Source organism: Ptychodera flava, chromosome 17 (assembly GCF_041260155.1).
Source record: "Ptychodera flava strain L36383 chromosome 17, AS_Pfla_20210202, whole genome shotgun sequence".
Classification (NCBI taxonomy): Eukaryota; Metazoa; Hemichordata; class Enteropneusta; family Ptychoderidae; genus Ptychodera; species Ptychodera flava.
This window is the reverse complement of record NC_091944.1, coordinates 9,255,834-9,279,052: the sequence shown is the minus strand read 5'-3', so window position 1 is coordinate 9,279,052 and position 23,219 is coordinate 9,255,834. Positions and strand designations below refer to the sequence as shown.

Genomic DNA, 23,219 nt, shown 5'->3' with positions numbered 1-23,219 from the left:
CTATGCCCCAGATAGTAACATTTCGAAATCGGCGTGTAGAGTCCATGATCCAGAGGACGAATTGCATCGGAGTTGATTGGTCGTGTTTTCTGCCATATTGCGTCATCAGTAATTTCTGACAGGGCTGGAGTATAACTTTAGCGACTATGCAGCAAATTTTCAACAGTTTAGACCAATTGTGACAGAAAGCAGTGAGTAATAACAGATGTCAGAGTAAGTCAAGGGTGGTTCAACGATACGATATCGCCGGAGTAACAAATCCGCCGTCGGCATGAAAGGATCGAATTCTTGACAACCATGGGCCAGACATCATCAACAGTCAGTTTGTGATACATAAAATGGTTCCCGGCCCACCCTAGACTGTCGATAGTCCCTCGTGCCTTTCCTTTTCTTTTCTATTATTGGTATACGGTAGTCGCTCGCATATACGTGGTGGGAGTTCGCAAGCGTATCCCCGAAGCACAGGCGCCAATGGGTAAGGTAGTCTGCTCGATCTATCGATTCCGTACTCAATCTGCATGCCACTGAGTATTTAGATAGCAGTAGCGGGCAGATAGAGTACGGGATCGATAGATCAAGCAGGAAATCGGTCGATCTAGCATACTACCCAGCCCACTGCCGCCTGTGCCCCGAAGGCGCGAGTCGGGAATGCCGAAGACAGACATAGAAGACCCTTGACTCGGCCTACACTAATCGACGGTTCCGGAACGGAATGGCCATACAAAATGGATATTTGTTACTCGGAATTTTTATTTGATTTAAGATTTGCTGTTAATGTTGTCGTTTTCTTCTTTTTAACCTACAATTATATTATTTGCATTTTCAAAACTGAAATTTAATATAGAGCTAATGTACAAATGATTGTACCGTTAGGATAGTCAAGTTTTTCCAAAGTGACGTGTAAAATGATGTTCCTGGATTAAGTGCGATATTTTTTTGTACAAGATCCAGAGCAGCACATGTCCGGGTCTTTTCAGACTTAAGCTTATTTTAAATGATAGAAAATCACATTATTTTCGCGAATGATTTTGGTCTAACCCAGTTGTCTGAGGGGTTAACAATAGCTGTCATGCTAAATAGATAACACGATTGGAACTCATTTTGGAGAATATGATCTTTTAATCGTTCAAATTTATCAAAAGTGTTAGGTGCCTTGAAAAGTAGATGAGCTTAAATTCGCTGACTATATCATCATTACTGCAATATCTTATTCTCCCCAAGATTTGTTGGTTCACTTGCAATGCTTTTAAAACCCGTTACGAAGTAAATCGTTTAACAGTGGTAGTGTACTTTGATGTAAGATATAGGTATATATAGATACACCTATAGGTTCCAGATAAAAAGTGGCAATATGGTGATCATGGAGTGCGTTTTGGAATGAAAGGCTGGAAAACACACTTCTGTTTTGTTCATTTAAACGACCAGAAGTTACGTTACAGAAACCTTGATTCCATGATTCACTTTGTTGTAACAGTCACGTGTTCGCTTCACATTAAACGGTGGAAACATATTCAGACAACACAAGTGTTTCCAAATTACCAGCTTCGGATATGGTTCGGGTGATTGTATCAGCCTGTCGGCGACTTCGTCTGCCGAAATAAGTGTCTACCGCCCCCAACGAAAAGGCACAAGCAGTGCAGACAGCGTAGGCACCCACCACGACCCAAAATGCCTGTTCATATCCTCCGTATTTGTCTCGCATGTATCCTGGAAAAAAGCAAACAAGACTGTGATGAAATATCATCACTTTCATAGATAAACCTGTGCACGACACATCATTCGCTAATGACGTGTGGGACTTCAAGTGACAAATACTCTCACCAGGTCGATATGAAAGTTATAGGATGTCTCAGAAGAGAGGGAAGCGATACCGGCCGAGTTTAAAGTAATTAATTAGGGCTCGACCATTTGGTGGCAGGAGGGTGGCCACAATGTAAAAATCTGCAGAGTGCAAATTGCTACTTTTTTGCAGTGACTTTCGTATTTATCTATGAAAAATATTCACATTGACCTAATTTAAGAATACAAGGTAGTTTAAATTTGAGGAAAGAGTGTGCATATAGTGTAAAATCCGAAAGAAAATTGTTAAATGTCGAGTGTGAAAAATGAATTTGCACGTCAAAAACTAACCCCCCAAAGGATCCATTGGTTTCCCCTTAAAGTCACCATTTGCCGATATTGCTATATGCACATCTACAGGTATATGCATAGTTGCAGTGGGTACATGTAGGGAAGTCGTGTGATAGGATGGGATAGAGGGGATGACTTGTTGGTGTCAATGAAATTGGTCAGAAAAATGGTTGGATAATTATTAGATAGGCGTAATGGTCAGGTATTAGAGGAAAGTTAAAGGTCAGTGGAGATAGATGAATTGCATAAGGGAACTTTCATTCATTATGAAGGGGTGGACCGGAGGAATTTTGAAGGGTCATATTCTAGAAACCTAAGGGTGAGGGTCAATTTTGCAAAATTTATACTTTTAAAGTTAAGACAAATTATGAATATTCTCATCCAACTTTTAAGGTAGGCGCCTCGAAAGTGAAAGACTTAAACCTTTGCTCAATCTTTCTTCATCGAAGCTTTCAACCATTCTCTTTCAAAATCAAGAATAAAAATCGGGGGTCACCATGCAAATTTTGGAACAAGAGGAAAAAAACTAAAGATTTACCGATATTTGAAATTTAAAATGACCACCATCCCTGTGTTAACGCTATGGAGAGAAATAAAACTTTTTGAATTTCGAAAAACTAAGACGATGGAAAGTTTTCTTACACCAAGAGCTTTGAAATGAACCCCCACAAGTGATATATCAGAAGAGAATTGTAAAAGTTTGAGAGTCTGAATATCTGTACCCGAGGTGCGTTCTCCCTTCAAAAATAAATGAAAGCTCCCTAAGGGCGGACAAGAATGACACTTTTTGATGGAAGCAGGTATTAATGTGAAGGTATTTTCAGCAAGTTAGCTTTGAAGGCATGTATTGCCAAGATAATTTGATGTAAGTTATTGACGTTGTGTCGCGAGCAATACTTCGATGGAGTAATAGTTGATGGAACAGTAAATGTTCCTCGAAATTGTCTCTGCTGCTTACATATTATGCAAATTTCTTTTTAGCCGAACCTGTGATTATACAAATAACGGACGACGCGCTGACCATTAACGTTTATCTATGGGCAAGGGCGAGAGGAAAGCCAAAAATTAATGGGCGAGGCTTGCCGAGGCAATGTAACATACGACTTTTAGGGGAAATGGGTTAGAAGTCTGTCTCGCAGCCCTGTGTTGGCTACACAGCGTGTCCCTCTCCAGTCCTGAGAGTAGCCAGTAAGGCCTGGTTTCCCAACCCGTTGAACATGGGTCATTTCAGGCAAGATCATAATTATCAGTGTTTTGGTCATGCATTAGAAGCTGGTAGCGAACCCGGGGCCGTGAGAGCGTTTTTTAGAGTGTTTAGCAAGGGCCTTCTCGTTTGGGTTGGGGGGGGGGCGAGGGGGTTCGAGGTCAAACGCAATGAGTGTTTGTTTGCCACATTATCCATGGCCTCATACCTGCCAAGGGCGATACCAACAAAGCAGCCACTCCTTGTCCTTGAATCACCATCGAAGTTCCATGTGGAATTTTGTCCTTGCCGTGGAAATAGTTGACGACAACAGGGGTGAGAAGAAGATAGCCTCCCATACATATTCCGAACACTGTTATGTAAAATAGCTGGGCTAAATACCCAACAAGACGAAAGTAAGTATGATATAGGTGTCAATGGTGAGTCGATGATTTTTAAAGAGTTTTACACATACAGAGATAAGAGGCATGTCTACAGGGTTTGGCTCTTTCGTCAAAACGCGGTCAGTTATTTCACTAGAAAGTAAAGGGACAATTAGTAGTTTATCGGGTTTAAGAGTGAAGTATTCAATTTGCATCTCGCACATGCGCAAGAGTCGACATTTCCTCCTGAAGGCGACGTTTCAAAATAAATATTTATGAATATTGCTTATGAAAGAGGCACTCCCACTTGGTAACATTTTTAAAACACATTTTTTTTAATGCCAACGGTCGATATTTGACGTGGCGACTGCGCGCGGATCGCGAGATAAAAACATGTCATTTCCCGAGCGTATTTTTCACATCCCGAAATTTTACGAACGTTTCTGATTTTGACCCGAAATCCCCCGAAGGTTTGTTGTTGTGCTGATTGACGATATTCTAGGGAGTCTACAATAATTTTGAACGACGCAATTAATTAACTTCCCACTGCAAAGATTTTATATACAGCATTATGCCTTTACCTCAGGTAAGTTTTTTTAAAACTTCTCCTTAGTTTTTGTCGTTTTCATTATTCTAAATCAGTTGTACATGTATTATACTTTTAACGAATACCACATAAACACCAGTTTTTACGTGTCAAATATTAGCCACCTCCGATGACTACATTTTGTCGTCTGCCACACAGTACGCGGCGCGCGTGGTATGCGTCTAAGCATACCACACGGTGGCCGCTATGTATCAACCGCATGTAACTGTGCTAGTCACCTATGCGAATTCTCGTGGTGTCAGCAAAAATTATTTTTCGTTTTTACGCCCAGTCAGTAAGATTCAGCTTTCTCCCACGGGGCATGACCGATCACCGACGCCAGTGGTACTGTGGCGTACAGCAGCGTCAGCGTAGACTCATACTCCATAGCTTAGTTGACAATGGCCCCAGTGCCGAACGTTCGATGTTCGGAAGCTGAATTTAGGTGGGCCACTGGAATTCAAACTTTTACTTTTTTGAGGATATGTTTTTATCGATATCTCGTGATCCGCGCGCAGTCGCCACGTCAAGTATCGACCGTTGGCATTGAAAAAATGTGCTTTAAAAATCTTAACAAGTGGGGGTGCCACTTTAAGGCATACTTAGACTCTCCACAGTCGCTGTGCCTTGTTTTACGCGCCAACGATGGGCCTGCATTCGAAGGCTACGCTATGCAGCTGTGAGCACGCGCTGCCAGACACAGCGACTGTCAGTTCTTGCAAGGATATGAATATTCATAAGGATAGTGACGTCAAAAGAAAAACCTATCTAACTGGGCTTAGTGAATATTATACTAGTAGCTGATAGACCTATATACGCGGTATGTTTTTATTTTTCATTTTTAATTTTATTTGGCTATGGTACTTGTCATTTTTTTTTTCGATTAACGGATGTGTGGAGTTCTATAAAGTACCCGGATCAGGCAGAAATCCGACCGGTCGCTTGCAAGAACGTCCAGACCCTGGGATTCGCGTCGCGTCTCTGAAGGGCGCGCGCGTGTTACAATAGGGAAGAACGCGAATCGCAGGGTCTCTGCCAGACTAAGGCATACTCTTTGTTTTGTCAAAAGTTATACATCGACAGAGTCGTATAGGTATAAAAATTCTAAATGTTCAAAAATTGTTCCCCCGTTATTCTCCTTCAAACTGAAGTAGTTTGATCGGTTTAGTTGCCAAAAGTAAGTATAAGAGATGGTGATTTTCAAAACAATATTTCGAACACTGTTATTGAAGGGGAAGTTTCGGTATTGGCGTCATCGAAACAATACATTATTGACACTTTTATTTGTTTCAGAGTGAAGGAAAAAAGGGTGCAACTTTGAACTGGGTAAAAACCAGGGGAGATCTTGTTACAGAAATATATGTTTGAATGATACATCATCAACATGTACAAAAGGGTTAAGTAGACTTATTCATTATTATTTTACCTTGAAAGCTTTCGACGTACATTCCGAAAACATTCAGAACACCACATATTGCCATAGCAATCCCATATAATACATGAGGTTTGACGAGTCCAGAGTTCGCTATTGCACCGGACAGAGGGCGTCCAATCAGTTGACCTATTCCCATGAAAGAAACGACGAGGGCGCTCTTCGTGGCTGGAATGCCGAAGTCACGAAATCGGCGAACCTGGGCGATGGATAAGACAATTTGTGTTTTCAGCTGCTATTGATTTTGTTCAAATGCAGTGCATGATGAAAGAAGCCCTGATAATCTGAAGTGCAAGACACCATTAAACGATGAGATATTCAAGGTCACGCTGAGTGAAAAAATCTGCTATGGCAGTGTAACATGAACTGTAGACTTGGTTCAAGTCTGTGATTTGTTAATGTTTGAGTGGAGTGAACGCAATGATTTGTATTTTGCTTTCATGTGAAACGCGCGCTTGACTTGAGTGGACGCTATGAGTTGGGTGAAAGCTATACAGGGGAGTTTCACTCGGATCCGGCAGAAACTAACTCACTACACTGCGCAGACTCAAAGGTAATGCATTCAATGGCTGGGAAAACCTCGCCTGGGCTACCAAATTCCGAATAGGTTTGTACGAAATAGGAGAGACACAAGAGAAACTATTATAAATATTTTTTTTTCATTCACCGACTTGAACCAAGTCTACATGAACTGCTCGATGAACACGAATAATGATGCGCGGGGCCATCGAATTTTGGAAATTCGGTCAGAGACAACGTAACTATGGGACGCAAGCATTAGTACAATTTTTGCTGTTGAGCTGGGTTTTTTTTCAGAGAAAAAAATTAATAAATATGTTATACTGAAAAGTCTCAGGACTTTACAATATAGTTTACGGAAAAAATCTCGTAAATTTCTGCTTGCTTTGAATATCTAAGACGTTAAACAAATGAAGTAGCTTCTCTGACGATGGTTATAACAGATATTATCATGTGAGTATCTTACCACATGTGCGCACACTGTCGAATGACCAATGGGTTGCCCGATACAAATCAACAGTTGGAGCAGAAAAACCGGTTGTGTGAGCAACTCTTTATCGTACATCGATGTCAATAAGGATGTGAGGAAAGCGGCACATCTACGTTGACTAAATCTGCATGCTCTTCCATTCTCCTTTTCGCTTCGTTCCCTCTCAGACATTGCGATTTCGTCAGCTGATGACGTCGTGCATCCACTTAAAGTAGCTCCCTGTCCCATTGTATCAATGTCAATTCCATGTTCGCCTTCCTTCAAAGCTGTTTCCTTACTTGGAATCGGTTGGTAAGTTTGTAGAGGTCGCAAGAGGGCGCCAGCGACGCACAGGTGAAGGCTGAAAGCCGACAGAATTAGCAGCATACCTCTCCATCCGTACGTGTCCACCAATAACTGATTGCCCAGAGACAACAAGAACTGGCCGGCGCCTGTGCCTGCCATGCCCAGTCCAAGGGCAAGAGATAGCTTCTTCTTAAAATATTTCCCGGTCATATCTATACAAGGCATGTATGATAAGCCAACTCCAAATCCTAGAAAAAGATATTTCAGTATTTGTCCTCTTATACATTGTCTTGGACTGCGATCTGTGTTCTATTCCGCTCTGCGTCGTCTATGCGCCCCATAAACGTATGTACATATCTTCTTCTCAGACATATGTACCCACGTCTATGGGGCGCACTGGCGCATAGCGGAATAGCAAACAAGTGACTGTGGTACAGCCCTGCCTTGAGCGACAGACCTTCTAGTCTAACGTCGATCATATTTTAAATATACTGCATTATATTTGAAGGTTGGGAAAACATACTTATTCTCAACAGGTTAACAAAATTAAATCTTACTGTTTGATACAATCGGAATTTACACGTGGCACTTATTGAACACGCGCCTTAAAGGTATACAGTCACTTGTAATCTAAATATGTCAATATATGGTCAAAGGGGTGTTCCTTGGTATTCAAAATGCCCATGTGAGGGCGCTGTTTTTAAAAAGCGGCCACCCGCTTAAAATCTGTGATTGGTTATATTTTCTCTTTCCATGGTAACTGTGGCAAAATTGGAACAGGTGACAGTGTACCTTTAACAACGTAACGAAGAATTGATGTGTGACTGTGATGGCCTTTGTGGACACGTATGAGGTGTAGAACGACTAAATCGCCTAAGGGGACAGAAGATGCAACTTCTGATGATTTTTCACTTTGTTTATGTTTAATGTCAACTATAATTTCTATTTTACCTCCAAAAGCATGTTGAAACACTAACTGTCTGCTAAGCTTGTCAATAAAGTGTCTACACGTGCAGAATTCACCATTATCTACATTTGAGTTCTGGTCCGGACCATAACGCTCTAGTCAACAATGCAAATGCATTCTACACTCCATGAACCTTGTCAGCGTGCTATCCCATACAGCTATCACTAGTCTAAATGTCATCAAATACTAGAATTTAGAGAATTTAGCGTTCATCTCGAGATGTGTATGGAGGAAAAAACAGCTTATGAGCGAGAAGCTATTGACTCTGACCCAAGATGTTCAACTTGATAATGCCTTAGGGCAACGTTACCGCAATATGCGGAACGCATCCACAGTACATATTTACGACTGTATCTCGTGGATTTCAAGGAACATTTTAGGAAAACATGGTAGACATACCAACAAGGCTTCCATAGGTGAAGTACAGTTGATACAGAGATGTTGCAAAGGAACTCAACAAGAGGCTAGTAGTTGCCATGACACCCGATATCATGACAGTTGGACGGTGGCCGATTTTCTTCATCAGTGACGTGGAAACAGCGATACCGGTGACGAACGCCAAAGCGAAAATGGACCCGATCCATGCTGTGAGATGTACGCCGAATATTATTATTAGTTAGTTGTGAATATAGACAAGATAATTTTTGTTTTGTTGTTCGCTGTTTAGGTATTTGCTCACTGCAACAGAAACGCCGAATGCCACACGACTGAGATATGAAACGTTGACAAGGCGAGATCTTACCATTAGAAGAATCCGTATGTGAGAAAACGCTTAGCGTTACGTTCTGAAATTTACAGAAAGCGAGAGCTACAGTCTATAGAACACGCTGCAGCTTCGTCGCAAAAATAGCAATTATTCCTAGTCCAACTTCTGATTTATCCACAATCATGCAAAAATAGTACGACTCATTTAGCAAACCTTACATACATAGATACATAGGTACATACATATGCATATATATATATATATATATATATATATATATATATATATATATATATATATATATATATATATATATATAATATATATAACGAAGTATACAGATGTTCTCGTGCTCGATGCTAAGCAGAGCGTTATTACTTCTATCTGAGGATTGCAGGATGCATGAAACTTAAGTAATATAGATTTCATTACTTTGTACTTGAACTAGTCTATATATATATATATATATATATATATATATATATATATATATATATACATACATATATATATATATATATATATATATATATATATATATATATATATATATATATATATATATATATATATGCGTATGTGTGTGTACATATGAATGTAAATCCGATTTATGAAGATCTACCTATCTTAAAGCTTTTTGATTAATTAAATAAAATCGATTGTGATCGTGTTTAGGAGCCATTGAAATGATTATGGTAAACCCCAAACGATATGTAATTTAAAAGAAGGCTTATTTGAATGCACATAATACATTAAAGCAACGGCACCTGTTTCCGATTTGGTTCCACCGAAGGCATCTAAAAAGGCGACGAACAAAACACCGAATGAGTAACAGTTGCCGGCACTGAGGATTGTACTGATGAATGTTGCTATGACAATAAACCAACCCCATCCACCGTCAGGGGCGGTTGTCTTTGATGTGCCAGTGGCCATGGTTTGAGAGAAAGTGTTCTCCTTTCAGCTGACATGTGAATACTGAACTTGAAGAGCGAATGATTAGATAACAGTATACGTCGTTACCTCAAGAAATGAAATGAGAGAGTTTACTGTATGTCTTGTTGCATTTTTCATTTCCGTCTTTCGTGTTATTGTTTTGAGAGAGAGAGAGAGCAGGAGAGACAGACAGACAGACAGAGAGGGGAGGGAGGGAAAGTCTATATTTGTGACGACGAATAATATCAAATATGGTCAACCTATGTTGTGTCACAAACACAGTTTGAATATGATGTTTTTGGAATATGGTGACATTAGCTCGATGTTTGATTTAACAGTACGGATAGTCGCCGAGGGGTGTTATAAATACACCGCGACGCATTTAACTTTAGTCAAAGAAGTAATGTTTATAAGAAAGTCAACATAACCAGCCTGACATTTTGTTAAGATATTATGCACATGATACATTGGTAGAAAAGAACTTTTTTTACTTGACATGAGGCAGTGAGCACCGTGGAACAGAAAGATTTATAAACTGTGCTGAAACGTTTCTCAAGAAAGCTTACCATTCTCTTTGATCATCCTCAGAATTACAATGTCACGCTCGCCACCAGTAATTGTAATCGGTTATGCTTATTTTTACTGTTACGGGCGAGATCCCTGAATGACAGCCTCAAACGCGCAGCCCGCCAACACAGGCGCCCGTTGGCTGGTTGGGCAGTCGATCGACAAATGTCAGCGTGTTTGGTGCTCGTGGAGTGCGGAACCCCTGTGACACGATTTATCAATCGACAGACCGTCAAGCCAATGAGCGCTTGTTGTTGTGTTTCGTTCATTGGGAACAGCAAAGGGAGTTTAACCTTGACATGATGACCGACAACGCACCTTCGCCATGGATCGTGTAGTTTTAGAAACCGTACACACAATGACAGAGCTTTATGAGTAATAACACAAATTACCTGAAGTTCAACGTAGTAATATCCGTTACTTCATTCGTTTCATGTATCCTGCAATCGTCAGACAGAACTGAATTATCCTTTAATCTTCACTCTCATTTATATGGTTGGGGCGTACCATTGTACTGTATTTTAGGTGGTGATGAACTTCGAAAAATGACATTTGTTTTGGTGGCCACATTTTGATACCAACTGAGAGCGCTTGTTTAACAGCGAAGGTTTATCAACATTATGTGTAATTTTTCTGATTGACAAAGATTACATCGCTGGCTCATGTGAGAGTAACTCGATGCTCTATCAAAAATTGACCATGGTGTGTCTGCGTGTGTCTGTGAGAGAGAGAGAGAGAGAGAGAGAGAGAGAGAGAGAGAGAGAGAGAGAGAGAGAGAGAGAGAGAGAGAGAGAGAGAGAGAGAGAGATTGCGTTTCTTGTGACTGGTACAGCACAGGGACTATCACCTGGACGTGACATGATGACAAACGAGGCCGAAACTATACAGTCGTCCTTGTACTTTGAAATATCATAATGGTGTTCGATGACGTACAGAATAATGATACCTTCGGCATGGTATTGAATATATGGTATCCAGGAATAAGTACTTGTATGTCTTAACTGACCTTGATTTTTACGACACTTTAGGCCATACTTACTTCTACATTATGTCACCTTCTAGTATACCTGAGCCGGAAGACAGGCGCCATTCGCGTGTGTAGTTAGCCAAGTACAAGGACTGAACGTCAACGTAGGTCATCTAAGTAGGTCGTAGAACGTATAAATTAGGCACTGCCTGTTGTCATTACTAAACAACGTGTGATATTAGGCCGCGTTCAAAAAAAGTGGTGAGGGGGGGGGGCTGGAGGAATTCAGGGGGGGATTCGAAAATTTTTGGGGTAGTCGAGGGGGGGGGGGACTTGAAAGTTTTGCTCTGCCTATAGGGGGGGACCTGAAAATATTGTGACTCCCAACATTTTGATGTCGTCCAATGGTTCTAATGTTAGTAATAATTAAACAAAATCTAGAACCGTTTTGTCATATTTTATGTCTTTAATCTCAAAAAAGTCTAAAACTGTATGAATGCCATTAAATTTTCGTAGAACAAGTTTGCCTTGTAATGGGGCAGGAGCTACAACTGTTTATAATTTTTCAATATTTCTATGCAATGTATCAAACACAGTTTCTTGGTGTCTCTCTACAGCATGCTGAAAAACACAATATTCAGTTTGTCAACAAAGCCCGTTTGTCTAAATATTGGTGATAATTGAATGATGCAAATGCACGGTACACGGTACACGTAGGCTGTGTTGGCAAGCTGAATACTGGATAGCTCAACATTCTGTAGGGAATAGAACAAGAACACAATTGTATAAACTGAACAAAAATGTTGTCAAAATAAAAAGTTAATACAACTACTGCCCTGCTAGTGAGAGTGATACATGTAGCTCTGACTCTGATGTAGTTTAAAAAGAGTTTCGGTCATAGGACACTCAATTGACAGTGAAACATACATCTACTTGTACACAAGATCCAGCCAGAGAGCAACACATAGAAGACCAGGGGACTAACAGATACCATGGATTTTTGAATTCTGGCATATGAGAACAATAAAATATTAGAGAAAAAAGATGGGGTCACCATAATTGATCTTATACAAATATACGATGAAAAGTCAGTTTTTCTAAAATCACTTCATCAATATATAAAACCATTCATTTCAAGTTTATGCAGTGAATGAAATTTTCACATCTCATCGTACCAATAACTTAAAAGTAAAACTTTGAATAGTAAAGACTCTAATTTAAATGGAAAAATGTGTGACTAAATGGAATCTTTTATTTTTTATCAAATTTGTCATTATTACACCCAAAATTTCTGAGATTAAAACATTAATTTCATGGAATATTTTAACCGTCCAATCCAGTATTGTCAATTTTGTAAAACATTTTATAAGTGGCATCTAAGTTGTATATGTCTTGTACTTTTGAAAAAAAAATTTTGGTAGGTCACTGTGCTCATTTTTTCACAATTTGGTTAAACGTAGCTAGGAATACATAATTTTCATACTCTCTCATGATTGTCATTTTGTGTGCTTTTCAGCTGGTGCCAATGAATTGGCCAGAGTTGGATAAACTCAAGTGGGCTTAGACTGAGAAATCCAAAAAGTTCACTGATGCATATTAAAACTGAATCAATTTAAGAACTTGCCCTAGGTATATGGCTCTACAACCTGCTGATAAGAGATAGTGTTGAACATTTGCGTGCAGAACGATACATCACATGTTTTTTTTACTCTGCGTGCATTCCTAATAAATATGCGGCTATATGGTAATTTGGGGGGGGGACTTGAAAATTTTTGAGGGTATTGAGGGGGGGGACTTGAAAATTTTTGAGGGTATTGAGGGGGGGGATCTGAAAAAAAATAAGATTTCAATCGCGATTCCTCCAGCCCCCGCCCCCCTCACCATTTTTTTTGAACGCGGCCTTAACATGTCAATAGTCATGTTATTGGGGTCACTAAAGGTAATACCCTGAACTGTTTGTGACCTTTATCTCAAGCTCAAGGCGGAATCATGAATAACTGTTTGTTTGTTTGTTTGGGTTTTTTGGGGCGGGGGGGGGGGGGGGGTTTGAGGCCGAGAGCTATGTCCGGATAAATCCTTTTGGTTCACGTAACATGTTAAGTCTTAACCACTGATTAAGTTTTTTTGTGTGGTATTTGGGAATCACCACTTACGGCACAACACTTGAATTCTGTAATTACTCAAACACGATTGGAACTAATTTGGGATAATTGGGTTTTCATATAGTGTTAGGTACCATAAAGCTGAATGGTGCAATATTACAAATTAATCATAAAAACAAGTGTATAACTTAAAAAGTAGATGAGGTTATATTTGTATATTGAATCGACATTACTTCACCATCCAATTATCCCAAATTAATTCCAATCGTGTTCTCATTACACATTACGTAAACTTTGCAAGAGATAAATTAGTGGCTATTGCTAAAAAAGTCCTAATAGCCTACAGAGCCGTTTTGGCTTTGAGTATACAGCCATAACGTTCCCTTCCCAGGGAAAACAACCTTCAGTTCGTATTCCAATGTTTGTGTTTACAGATTCCTCGCGCTCCGTTAAAGCCCCAGTGCTGCTAAATTTTGATGTTTTTTTTTCATTATTTTTATTTTATAAATCAATTGCAACTTCTTATTCTACTCCCCAAAGAATGTTGAAACACCCACTATTTAGCTTGTCAACTTAGCGTCTATATGTGTAAAATGCATGGTTATTGTTTACATTTGAATTCTAGTCCGGACCAGAAGTCAGTTTTCAACAATAAAGGAGCAGTTTACAACCATAGGGGCTGAGTTGACAAGCTGGATACTGGGTATATCAACATTCTTTGGGGAGAATAACAAGGAATTATGGTTCACATTCAAAATCAAAATGGTGAAATTATCATCAAAAGTTAGCAGCCCTGGGGCTTTAACTTTTAAAAATATGTTCCCAAGTCTGTCATTAAAATGACCGACGCTATAAGCCAAATTAACCGGGCATTTACCCCAGCCACGATTGACGCTACTTTTAATGTAATACTTTTGCAAATTAGACAAGCCCATTAACGAGAATATGTTGCAATTTAGAAACTTCTCACCAGTTGCACAAACTTGTTGGAGTAGAGAATCAACTATGTTGAACACTAAATGTACTTACGGTCCGTGGGTGATGACGCAAAGGTAATAATGATGTCATTATCTTTACAATATCATATGTTGATGATAACAATGATTATATTACCATGCCCTGCCCGTCGCATTTTGATTGGTCGAACTGAACCACGTAACTGACCACAAATACACAATAATGGTTTGTTTACATGCCCTGAATATGGATAATACGATTAACAACTCAAAGTATCGTAACTTTACAGCTCAAACGTAAATCACAATCAATCACATAATAAAATGGAGCACTTGTGGGCCAAGTTGAGATTCTTTTTCTGAAAACATCTCCGGATTTGCCAAATTTTTTGCCCTTGCCCATAAATAAACGTGAATGGTCAGCGCGTTGCCCGTTATTTCTAGATTGTTGACCTATAGAAATGGCGGTACACAGTGATATAATTATGTCACAATAGCGATGTAATAAATGAAGGATGTCTTCTTGTGTCTGCATTTTCGACACGCCAACCTGTGGAATCGGCTGATACAGTGCTACCCATGGGTAGTCCCCGAACTTGAGGTAGTACGCGCCTGAAAGTTGAAAGACAAACTTTCGTTCACACATTGCTCAAGGTATATTTAAACCATCTTCTCAGAATGAGGGTAAAAAATCGTGGATTAACGAGGCTGGCATGTCTTCGTACTAAAGAAACAAAGTACCTAAAATGCACCGACACGTGGAATTCAAAATGACCGTTATCATTTTACTTACTTGGTCATCGTCGAAAATCATTTTTTTTTTCGCCAGGTAGCATGCTCCTCGAAATTGAAAGACTTAAGCTTAAAATTTTTGCCCAAATTCCTCAATTGGAAACTTTTAACCATTGTTTCAAAATCAGGATTAAAAATCAAGGGTCACCGTGCTAAATTGGTACTATGGAAACAAACGCATCTTAAATTTGCATATATTTGAAATTCGCCTGAAATGACCGCCTTTCCAGTGTTGTGGGGAAAAGTAAATTTTCGAATTTTACAAAATTACGATGGCCCGTGTAAAGTTTACTCACTCCATGACCTTCAAAATGATCCTGTACAAGTGGAAGATCAAGAACGTGTTGAGAAACTTTGGGAGTCAATGTCTGTCCCCAGGGGGCATTCAACCTCTACACTCAAAATATGTCCTAACCTAATTGCTTTCAGTGAGACCACAATGAAAACAAGTCGGAGCGAGTCACTATTGTATATGTTGTGCGAGACTTTACGATACCTCACTTGGTGTGAACGTCTTCTCGAGAGACAGAAAAATGGCGCCTTCCCTTCGCTACTTGGAATGTCGTATGATGTTGACAGATTGATTTAATCCTTTGCCGATGGGATGTGTAAGACAAAGTTTGTGGACGATAACAGTGTATGGCTAAGTAACCAAGTATTGCAAGGATGGGAGACTGTTGGTATAAGATTCATATTTTAATTTGAATTATCATCATCATAGCTACAAAAGTATTTTTAACAACGAATTATCATAGAGCTGAGGGATCGGTAATTTGAATCAAGTTCACTAACGTAAAACTGAAATTAGCGAGGATCCACCCTAGTATAATTGCAAACTCTTTCAGTTTTTGAAATGACACTTAAAATGCTATAATTCGGAGTTGGAATGAATGAATCAAGTTTGTAGCTGTTGGTTGTAATTTTTGAGAACTTCATCTGTAATGCGAGTCCGTTTTGCCTTTCGCCACCAGTCTTTGTTCGTTCTCTCACATTTGCCGTACACGTAGAGTTGGAACAGCAGAAACTGGATCTAAAGGCGTTCACAATACCATGATACACCTGGACTTTCCATAATGACGTGTTTGTACTCATACGGACAGCCTAAGCTATCCATGATTTTGGGAAGACGTCAGAAATTTTCAAAATATATTCTAAAATAAAGGCAGGGAAAATAAGAGAAATAATGTTTGTTTAAATTTTTGATAGTTTTACGTAAGATTTGAAAGTGAGATTAAATGCAGAAACAAAGGGCTATTCCAGTAAGCTTATTAAGCAATGACCGATCGTGTTTTGGAATTTAATGCCGCTAACACACTTTTACATTCTTCATCAGCCATCATCCAGCAACTTATGTTCAGCGATTCCCTTTGATGCAACAGTCACGTGATCGCTTCTCGTCAAACAGAGGACACACCTTCGACACTACTTTTTTCCGAATTGCCAGCTTCGGATACAGTTCGGCTGATGGTGGCATCGGCCTGTTTCTGGCGTCGTCTCCCTAGATACTTGTCTACCGCCCCCAACGAAAAGGCACAAGCAGTGCAGACAGCGTAGGCACCCACTACGACCCAAAATGCTTGTTCATATCCTCCGTATTTGTCTCGCATATATCCTGGAAAAAAAAACAACACAAAACAAAAACAAGAGTGTGACAACATTTCGTCGCTTTGTTGGATACACCTGTTCACGACATGTTTTTTTTCCACACAGATGTGGGGTCTTGCAAATGCTCAGCTCATGACGATATTTAAGCTTACACATCATCAGTTCAGATTTGAAGTAAAAGGATTTTTAGAAGTAAATAGAGAAACACAACAAATTGCAAATGCGATGAGGCCTGTACAGCAGAGATCACATGCCGTCTCTGTTTCCCGTGATTGAGGGGTCGGCCATCGGATTATAGGTGGGAGTATCAAAGCGGCAAAATCTGCAGAGGAAAATGATTTTTTAACCATGCCGATTTATCAAAATGTTTATTCATATGAAGCTAGGCGGATAAAAGATTGCGAAGTTTGAAAATACTTTTCAAATATCGGCCCCCCGAAAAATTGAATGTGATGCAAGTCATTACCCCGACCGCCCTAAGATCTAATGGCCACCCCTTTGTCACAATGGGTCCGTCCTGGTGTATGCAGGTCTACAAGTCGGTTGGAAGGTGTACGTGGATTCGAACAAAAGAATGGATCACATCGCCTTAGTGGAGGAATTGAAGATCGATGGATTGGATAGCCTTAGTGTGGTTATCGAATATAAAAGGAAAGGACAATAACTAGATGGGTACATTTTTGGTGTGACCAGGTGGACTAGGAATGGATGCTTTGCATGGAAGCTCGTGTGGATGCGAAGGTATTTTCTGCAGGTTGGATTGGCTGTGATAGTTTCAGGGTGAATCTTGTGTAATGAGCAATGCGAGCCACTGAACAGTAAAAGGGGAATCCTCTCCACTACTTGTAATGCTTATTATAATATTAAATTATCACATATTTCACTAGTATGTATAAACGATATTAACTGTATGAATGGAAACGGCGTACATGTATAGTACTAAATCATCTTTCGCATTTTGCTTGAAATCTTTACATTAAAAGCATTATGACTGTTGTATTTTCAAACGACCTAACTCAGCAATTCATCGTGGTTTGGAGGAAGTTCAGATCAAAATTTTACGGTCGGATTCTCACACTTCCAAGCTTTCATGCTGAGGAGGGAGGAGGGGGTGGGGGTGTTTGGTGTAAAATTAATCCAGTTTCATTTTCCGTGCCCATATTATATAATCAAATGGTGCCATACCTGCTAAGGGCGATGTCAATAAAGCGACAATCCCCTGTGCCTGAAGTACCATCGAAGTCCCGTGTCGAATTTTGTCCTTGCCGTGGAAATAGTTAACGACAACGGGGATAAGAAGAAAGTAGCCTCCCATACTCATCCCAAACACTGTGATGTAAAATATCTGGGCTATAAACAAATACAGACCAACGTAAAGTAATTATGATACAGGGATAAGGATATTTGAAGAACTTGGGTCGTCAGTTTACGCATGTTACAATTTTCAAATATTTTATCATATAGGCTAGTAACGGCTTCTACCCGGAGTCAGGGTGACAGGAAGTTTTGATCATGGCCATGCCCCAGTTACTTTCGGAAAGGAAAGAGACGATTAGTATTTGGTCGTGAAGTAATTCATTTGCATCTCGCACATGTGCAAGAGACGACCAGCTCCCTTCCACCTTAATTCTGGCAGACTGTCACTTCATGTGCTAAGTCAGTAAAAAACGGTATTGAAGCAAAAGCATATGTATTTTCACCTACTTGGTTTGGTATCTGATAGTACTTTTGGTCAGTAAAAATCATATTTACTGTATACAGATATTCATGTCCCTTCAAAGAATAACATGTTTGTTTAAAGTGCAATAGATGGGACCCGTTTTGCCTAATTGGGTATAACCTACTTGACCTGATGATGACATATGAACTTTGCAGGACAAGGGTTAAAGGTGACTGTTTCAAATGTATGATTACTGGCATGTTAACTGGTTAAAGCAGGTCCGTTGTTTCGTCGAAGGATCATCAATGGAGGTTTTGCTAAAAGAAAATCACCATTGCTAAATTAATATAGAAAGAGGCAAAAACTAAAGTCGATCTGATTACGGAAATATAATTTTGAACCATTAATATGAAAGGGTTGACTTTATTATTATTATTATCGTCATCATTACCTTCAAAGCTTTCAACGTACATTCCAAACAGATTTCCGGCACCACATGTAGCCATAGCAATCCCATATAATACATGAGGCTTCAGGATTCCAGTGTTTGCTATGGCACCCAATAGAGGGCGCCCAATCAGTTGACCAATGCCGTTGAAAGAGGAGACGAAGGCACTCTTAGTGGCTGGTATACCGAAGTCACGAAATCGACGAACCTGGCGGTTAAGATGGCAATTCTTGAAACGAAATGGATACCGGGGCGCCGTACCAGATCGGACCACAAAACGACGGCAATAGATCTTATCCGTCAAGAAGTTAAGCACATTATATGTCTGGCTCTCAAGAAAGAATGAATCTATTGAGTCATTCAGATTATGATAAGCTTATGCATGATACTTTTGTTCGGAAAATTCAACCAGGTTGATGCTTTGGGCCGCTTTCGTTCTACAGCTTGATGCGATTAGCATATAGGCGGAAACAGACACATACATACATACACATACATAGATACATAGATACATAGATACATAGATACATAGATACATCATACATACATACATACATACATACATACATACATACATACATACATACATACATACATACATACATACATACATACATACACTAATACATACATACATACATAAATACATACATACACTAATCAGACAGACAGCTGGAAAGACAGAGAGATCTACGTAATATGCGCATATCTGCTTGCCTGTTAAAGGTTTCGATTCTGGACACAGGACATAATGAAAATGTCAAAAGAAAAGTCTTGGAAGCGGTTTATCGTTGTCATTACAAGGAATCTCGTGTTTTTCAAACTGCACTGAATATCCAGCAAATTTATGAATTGATTACTGCTCTTACAATGGATATAATTATCACTTTAATTTAAAAATCTTACCACATGTATTGACACTGTCGCATGACCGATAGCTTGCCCGACGCCTATCAATAATTGGAGTAGAAAAAGGGGATGCACAAGCATCTCTTTATCGTACATCGATGTCAATATGGATGTGAAAAATGCGGCACATCTTCGAAGATCGCATTTGCGTGCTTTTCCATTCTCCTTTTCACTGCTTTCCCGCTCAGACATTGCGATGTCCTCTGCCGCTCCCTGTCCAACTTCATCAATGTCGTCTCCATGTTCGCTTTCCTTTAAAGCTATATCCTTGTTCGGAATCGGTTGGTACGGTTGTAGGGGTCGCAAGAGAGCGCCGGCGACGCACAGGTGAAAGCTGACAGCCGACAGAATCAAAAGCATACCTCTCCACCCGTACGTGTCCACCAATAACTGATTGCCAACAGACAACAAGAACTGGCCGGCGCCCGTGCCTGCCATACCCAGTCCAAGGGCAAGAGATAGCTTCTTCTTAAAATATTTGCTGGTCATATCTATACACGGTATATATGCTAGACCAACTCCAAATCCTGGGGAAAAAACATTTCAATATTTGTAAGCTTACTCATATACATCGGCCATATCGGCAATAATCTGCTTTACATTTTGCGCTGGCAAAAATATAACTTCTTCTGAACTAGTGAACAAAATTGAGTTTCACAGTCCGACATATTGAACCTTGATGTTTCATGTATTTTGAGTCAGGTCAAGTTCTTCGACAACACTGTAAAAGAACGATTGGTGTAAACGACAATATCAGTTGGTCATTTTACGTGGAATGTGGACCTAACGAGGCGCCACTACTTTTCGTGTTCTTGTCCTGCCGCGATATTGTTGTGCCAGGGTAATTTGTATGTGGAGAGTTTCGTGGCGGTAGAACGCACTGTACTGCGCAATGCACGATGAAAATGATGTTTGTGCACTTTGTCAGATTTCTATCTTATACAGATACCGCCAGTCTAAATTTCGTTGAAGGTTTAGTAGTTTTTGAATATTTTATCGTAAGGAAATAAGCTTTTAAGCGAAATAGTGGCAAATTCTATTCAAGAATCCGTTATAGGACGAAGCCGCTGTTACATACATAACGCATCCACAGTATATATTCACGGTTGCATCTCACGCGCTTCAAATTATTTAAGAAAACATGGTAGACACATACCAACAAGGCCTCCATAGGTGAAGTACAGTTGATACAGAGATGTTGCAAAGGAACTCAACAAGAGGCTAGTAGTTGCCATGACACCCGATAACATAACGGTTGGACGGTGGCCGATCTTCTTCACCAGTGCAGTGGATACAGCGGTGGCGGTGACGAACGTTAATAGGAAAATGGAGCCGATCCATGCTAAAAGAGATCCATCGGATATTAGTATTTCATATATATATATAATATATATATATATATATATATATATATATATATATATATATATATATATATGTGTGGTGTGTGTGTGTGTGTGTGTGTGCGTGTGTGCGTGTGTGTGTGTGTATTGTTGATAACGAGTTATATTGTTGGAATGAAAACCTGATGTAATTTGCAGCAACGTGTGTTTGACCTCAGAAAATTTATTCAGTTTGATGTAAACACGTCTCTGATTTTGCTGTTTTATCTACTAGAAAATCGTTCATCGAGTATACTTTCACATTGTCAATTGTTTGCTTGTATAGGAATTTAGATGTAAAGAATAGAAACAGAATTGATAAGATAGTAAATAGTTTGCAACAAAATTATACGGGAACCCAAATAAATCCGATTTGTATGATAAGCAAGTTTTTGCGAAAGGGGAATTCCATTTTGCATTCCAAGTTTGGCCATCTATTACATCATGAATTTTACTTGCTCCCAAATTTGAACAAAATTGATAAGCTTTATATCTTCGTCATTTTACCCAAGTGTGCTTTATTGAGTTTGAATACCTGCTATGTGAACCACTTTTACTTACATTAACTCAAACCTGTGGCGATAATCTTTAGAAGATATGGAAATTATTACAGTAAAATCTAGCAGAAATAAGATGTGCCCAGAAGGCACACATTTACACGCATTATATAGCAAAATAGCTCTACCTGTTTCCGATTTGGTTCCACCGAAGGCATCTAAAAAGGCGACGTACAAAACGCCAAAAGAATAAAAGTTGCCAGAACTGAGGAATGTACTGATGAATGTTGCTATGACAATAAACCAACCCCATCCACCGTCAGGGGCGGTTGTCTCTGATGTGCCAGTGGCCATGATTTGAGAGAAAGTGTTCTCCTTTCAGCTGACATGTGTCGAATACTGAACTTGAAGAGCGAAGGATTTGATAACAGTAGTAAACATCGGTACCTTATTAGAAATGAAATGAGAGACTTTTGTCGTCAAGGCCTCGGTGACTGTATGTCTTCTCTTTGCCTTTATCATTTCCGATATTGGAGAGAGAGAGAGAGAGAGAGAGAGAGAGAGAGAGAGAGAGAGAGAGAGAGAGAGAGAGAGAGAGAGAGAGAGAGAGTTATATGGTCAAGTGCTATTTTTCAAACACTCGAATAGTTGTTTTGAAAATGAACTTTATAGAATGATGGCTGATAAAATGTTAGATCATGACGACGTTTAATGTAGTAATACAATATTTATAGTCGCAGAGGAACGTTCTATTTATACATAGCCATGCACTTTGTTTGCGCCAAGAAATACATGTAAGTAATAGTAATCCTGTTGATATTTGAGACACAAGATAATAAAAAAAATACTGCAACTGGTGAAACTTAAAGGTTTAAACTTTTGCTCAAACTTTCATCAAGAAAATTGATAAATGCTGTGGCGGACATAATTACCCGCCATTCACGGATGCTCATTGGCTAGTCTTTGGACGTGCAAAAAAACAGACGTCGATGGCAAGTCATGTTTGTCGGACCTGCGCTCACTCCTGAACACCTCTTGGCACGAAAGCTCCCCGGCTATAGGTTGCGAGTAATCGGCGCTCTGTGCTCTACTTCACATATCAATTACTTCACATATCAATCGAGTGCTGAACACGGAGTCCATGATGAATGGGACTCCAGCCAACGACTGCCTGTGGCCTACTCTCCTTACGCTGCATTTACATTCAACTATACATCATATGTACTCTCGATTATAAATTCCCTTGTTTACTTGTTTGTCACGCCACAGTTTGTGGAGGGACCGTGCATGGAGGTAGTACTACCTCCATGCTGCCGACAATCATACACTTTCGTCCTGTACTGTTTACTCATACAACGATGTTTCAAATATGACCTTGAATGTATGGCAGATGGGGTAAAGTATACTAAACATCTAGGTTACACTTACTTTAGACTGGCATCATCTTTTCTTATGCCAGGGCTGGAAAGCGAGCAGCGTTCTCGTCTATCCACCGAGTACTGGATAGCGTATGTCGCCTAAGTAGGTCATAGAGAGTATAAATAAAGTACTGACGCTAAACCGATGTAATGTTTGTACATTAGTTCAATGATCATGTATTAGGTTCACGAGAGTTCATAACCTTTAAACTTACTCGCTTCAGTCGCTTGTGACCTTCTCTCATAAACAGGCGGAATCACAGGCGCTTTATGACGCCATGGATAAGCATTCGGGCCAGAAA

General features: G+C 39.7%; 1 protein-coding gene across 7 annotated transcripts; it reads right to left on the bottom strand.

Moving 5' to 3' along the window:
- Nucleotides 1-776: 776 nt before the first annotated feature.
- Nucleotides 777-23,106, bottom strand: LOC139115342 (monocarboxylate transporter 13-like). 7 transcript variants are annotated; one of them, XM_070677375.1, is made up of 7 exons: nucleotides 11,221-11,352; nucleotides 9,449-9,701; nucleotides 8,375-8,560; nucleotides 6,700-7,256; nucleotides 5,709-5,913; nucleotides 3,543-3,707; nucleotides 777-1,707 (listed from the first exon to the last, which is right to left on the bottom strand). In XM_070677375.1, exons 2-7 carry the CDS (start codon nucleotides 9,612-9,614, stop codon nucleotides 1,493-1,495), a joined length of 1,494 nt encoding a protein of 497 aa, XP_070533476.1. In that variant the 5' UTR covers nucleotides 9,615-9,701; nucleotides 11,221-11,352; the 3' UTR covers nucleotides 777-1,492. The 7 variants fall into 7 exon arrangements, with proteins under 7 accessions (XP_070533476.1, XP_070533480.1, XP_070533475.1 ...); XM_070677377.1 differs by lacking the exons at nucleotides 3,543-3,707; nucleotides 5,709-5,913; nucleotides 6,700-7,256; ... (1 more) ...; nucleotides 9,449-9,701; nucleotides 11,221-11,352 and adding exons at nucleotides 17,789-17,953; nucleotides 18,715-18,919; nucleotides 19,618-20,147; ... (1 more) ...; nucleotides 21,688-22,012; nucleotides 22,928-23,105 and having other exon boundaries at nucleotides 1,446-1,707; XM_070677380.1 differs by lacking the exons at nucleotides 777-1,707; nucleotides 3,543-3,707; nucleotides 5,709-5,913; ... (2 more) ...; nucleotides 9,449-9,701; nucleotides 11,221-11,352 and adding exons at nucleotides 15,671-16,610; nucleotides 17,789-17,953; nucleotides 18,715-18,919; ... (2 more) ...; nucleotides 21,947-22,012; nucleotides 22,928-23,106.
- Between the last annotated feature and the right edge of the window lie 113 nt (nucleotides 23,107-23,219).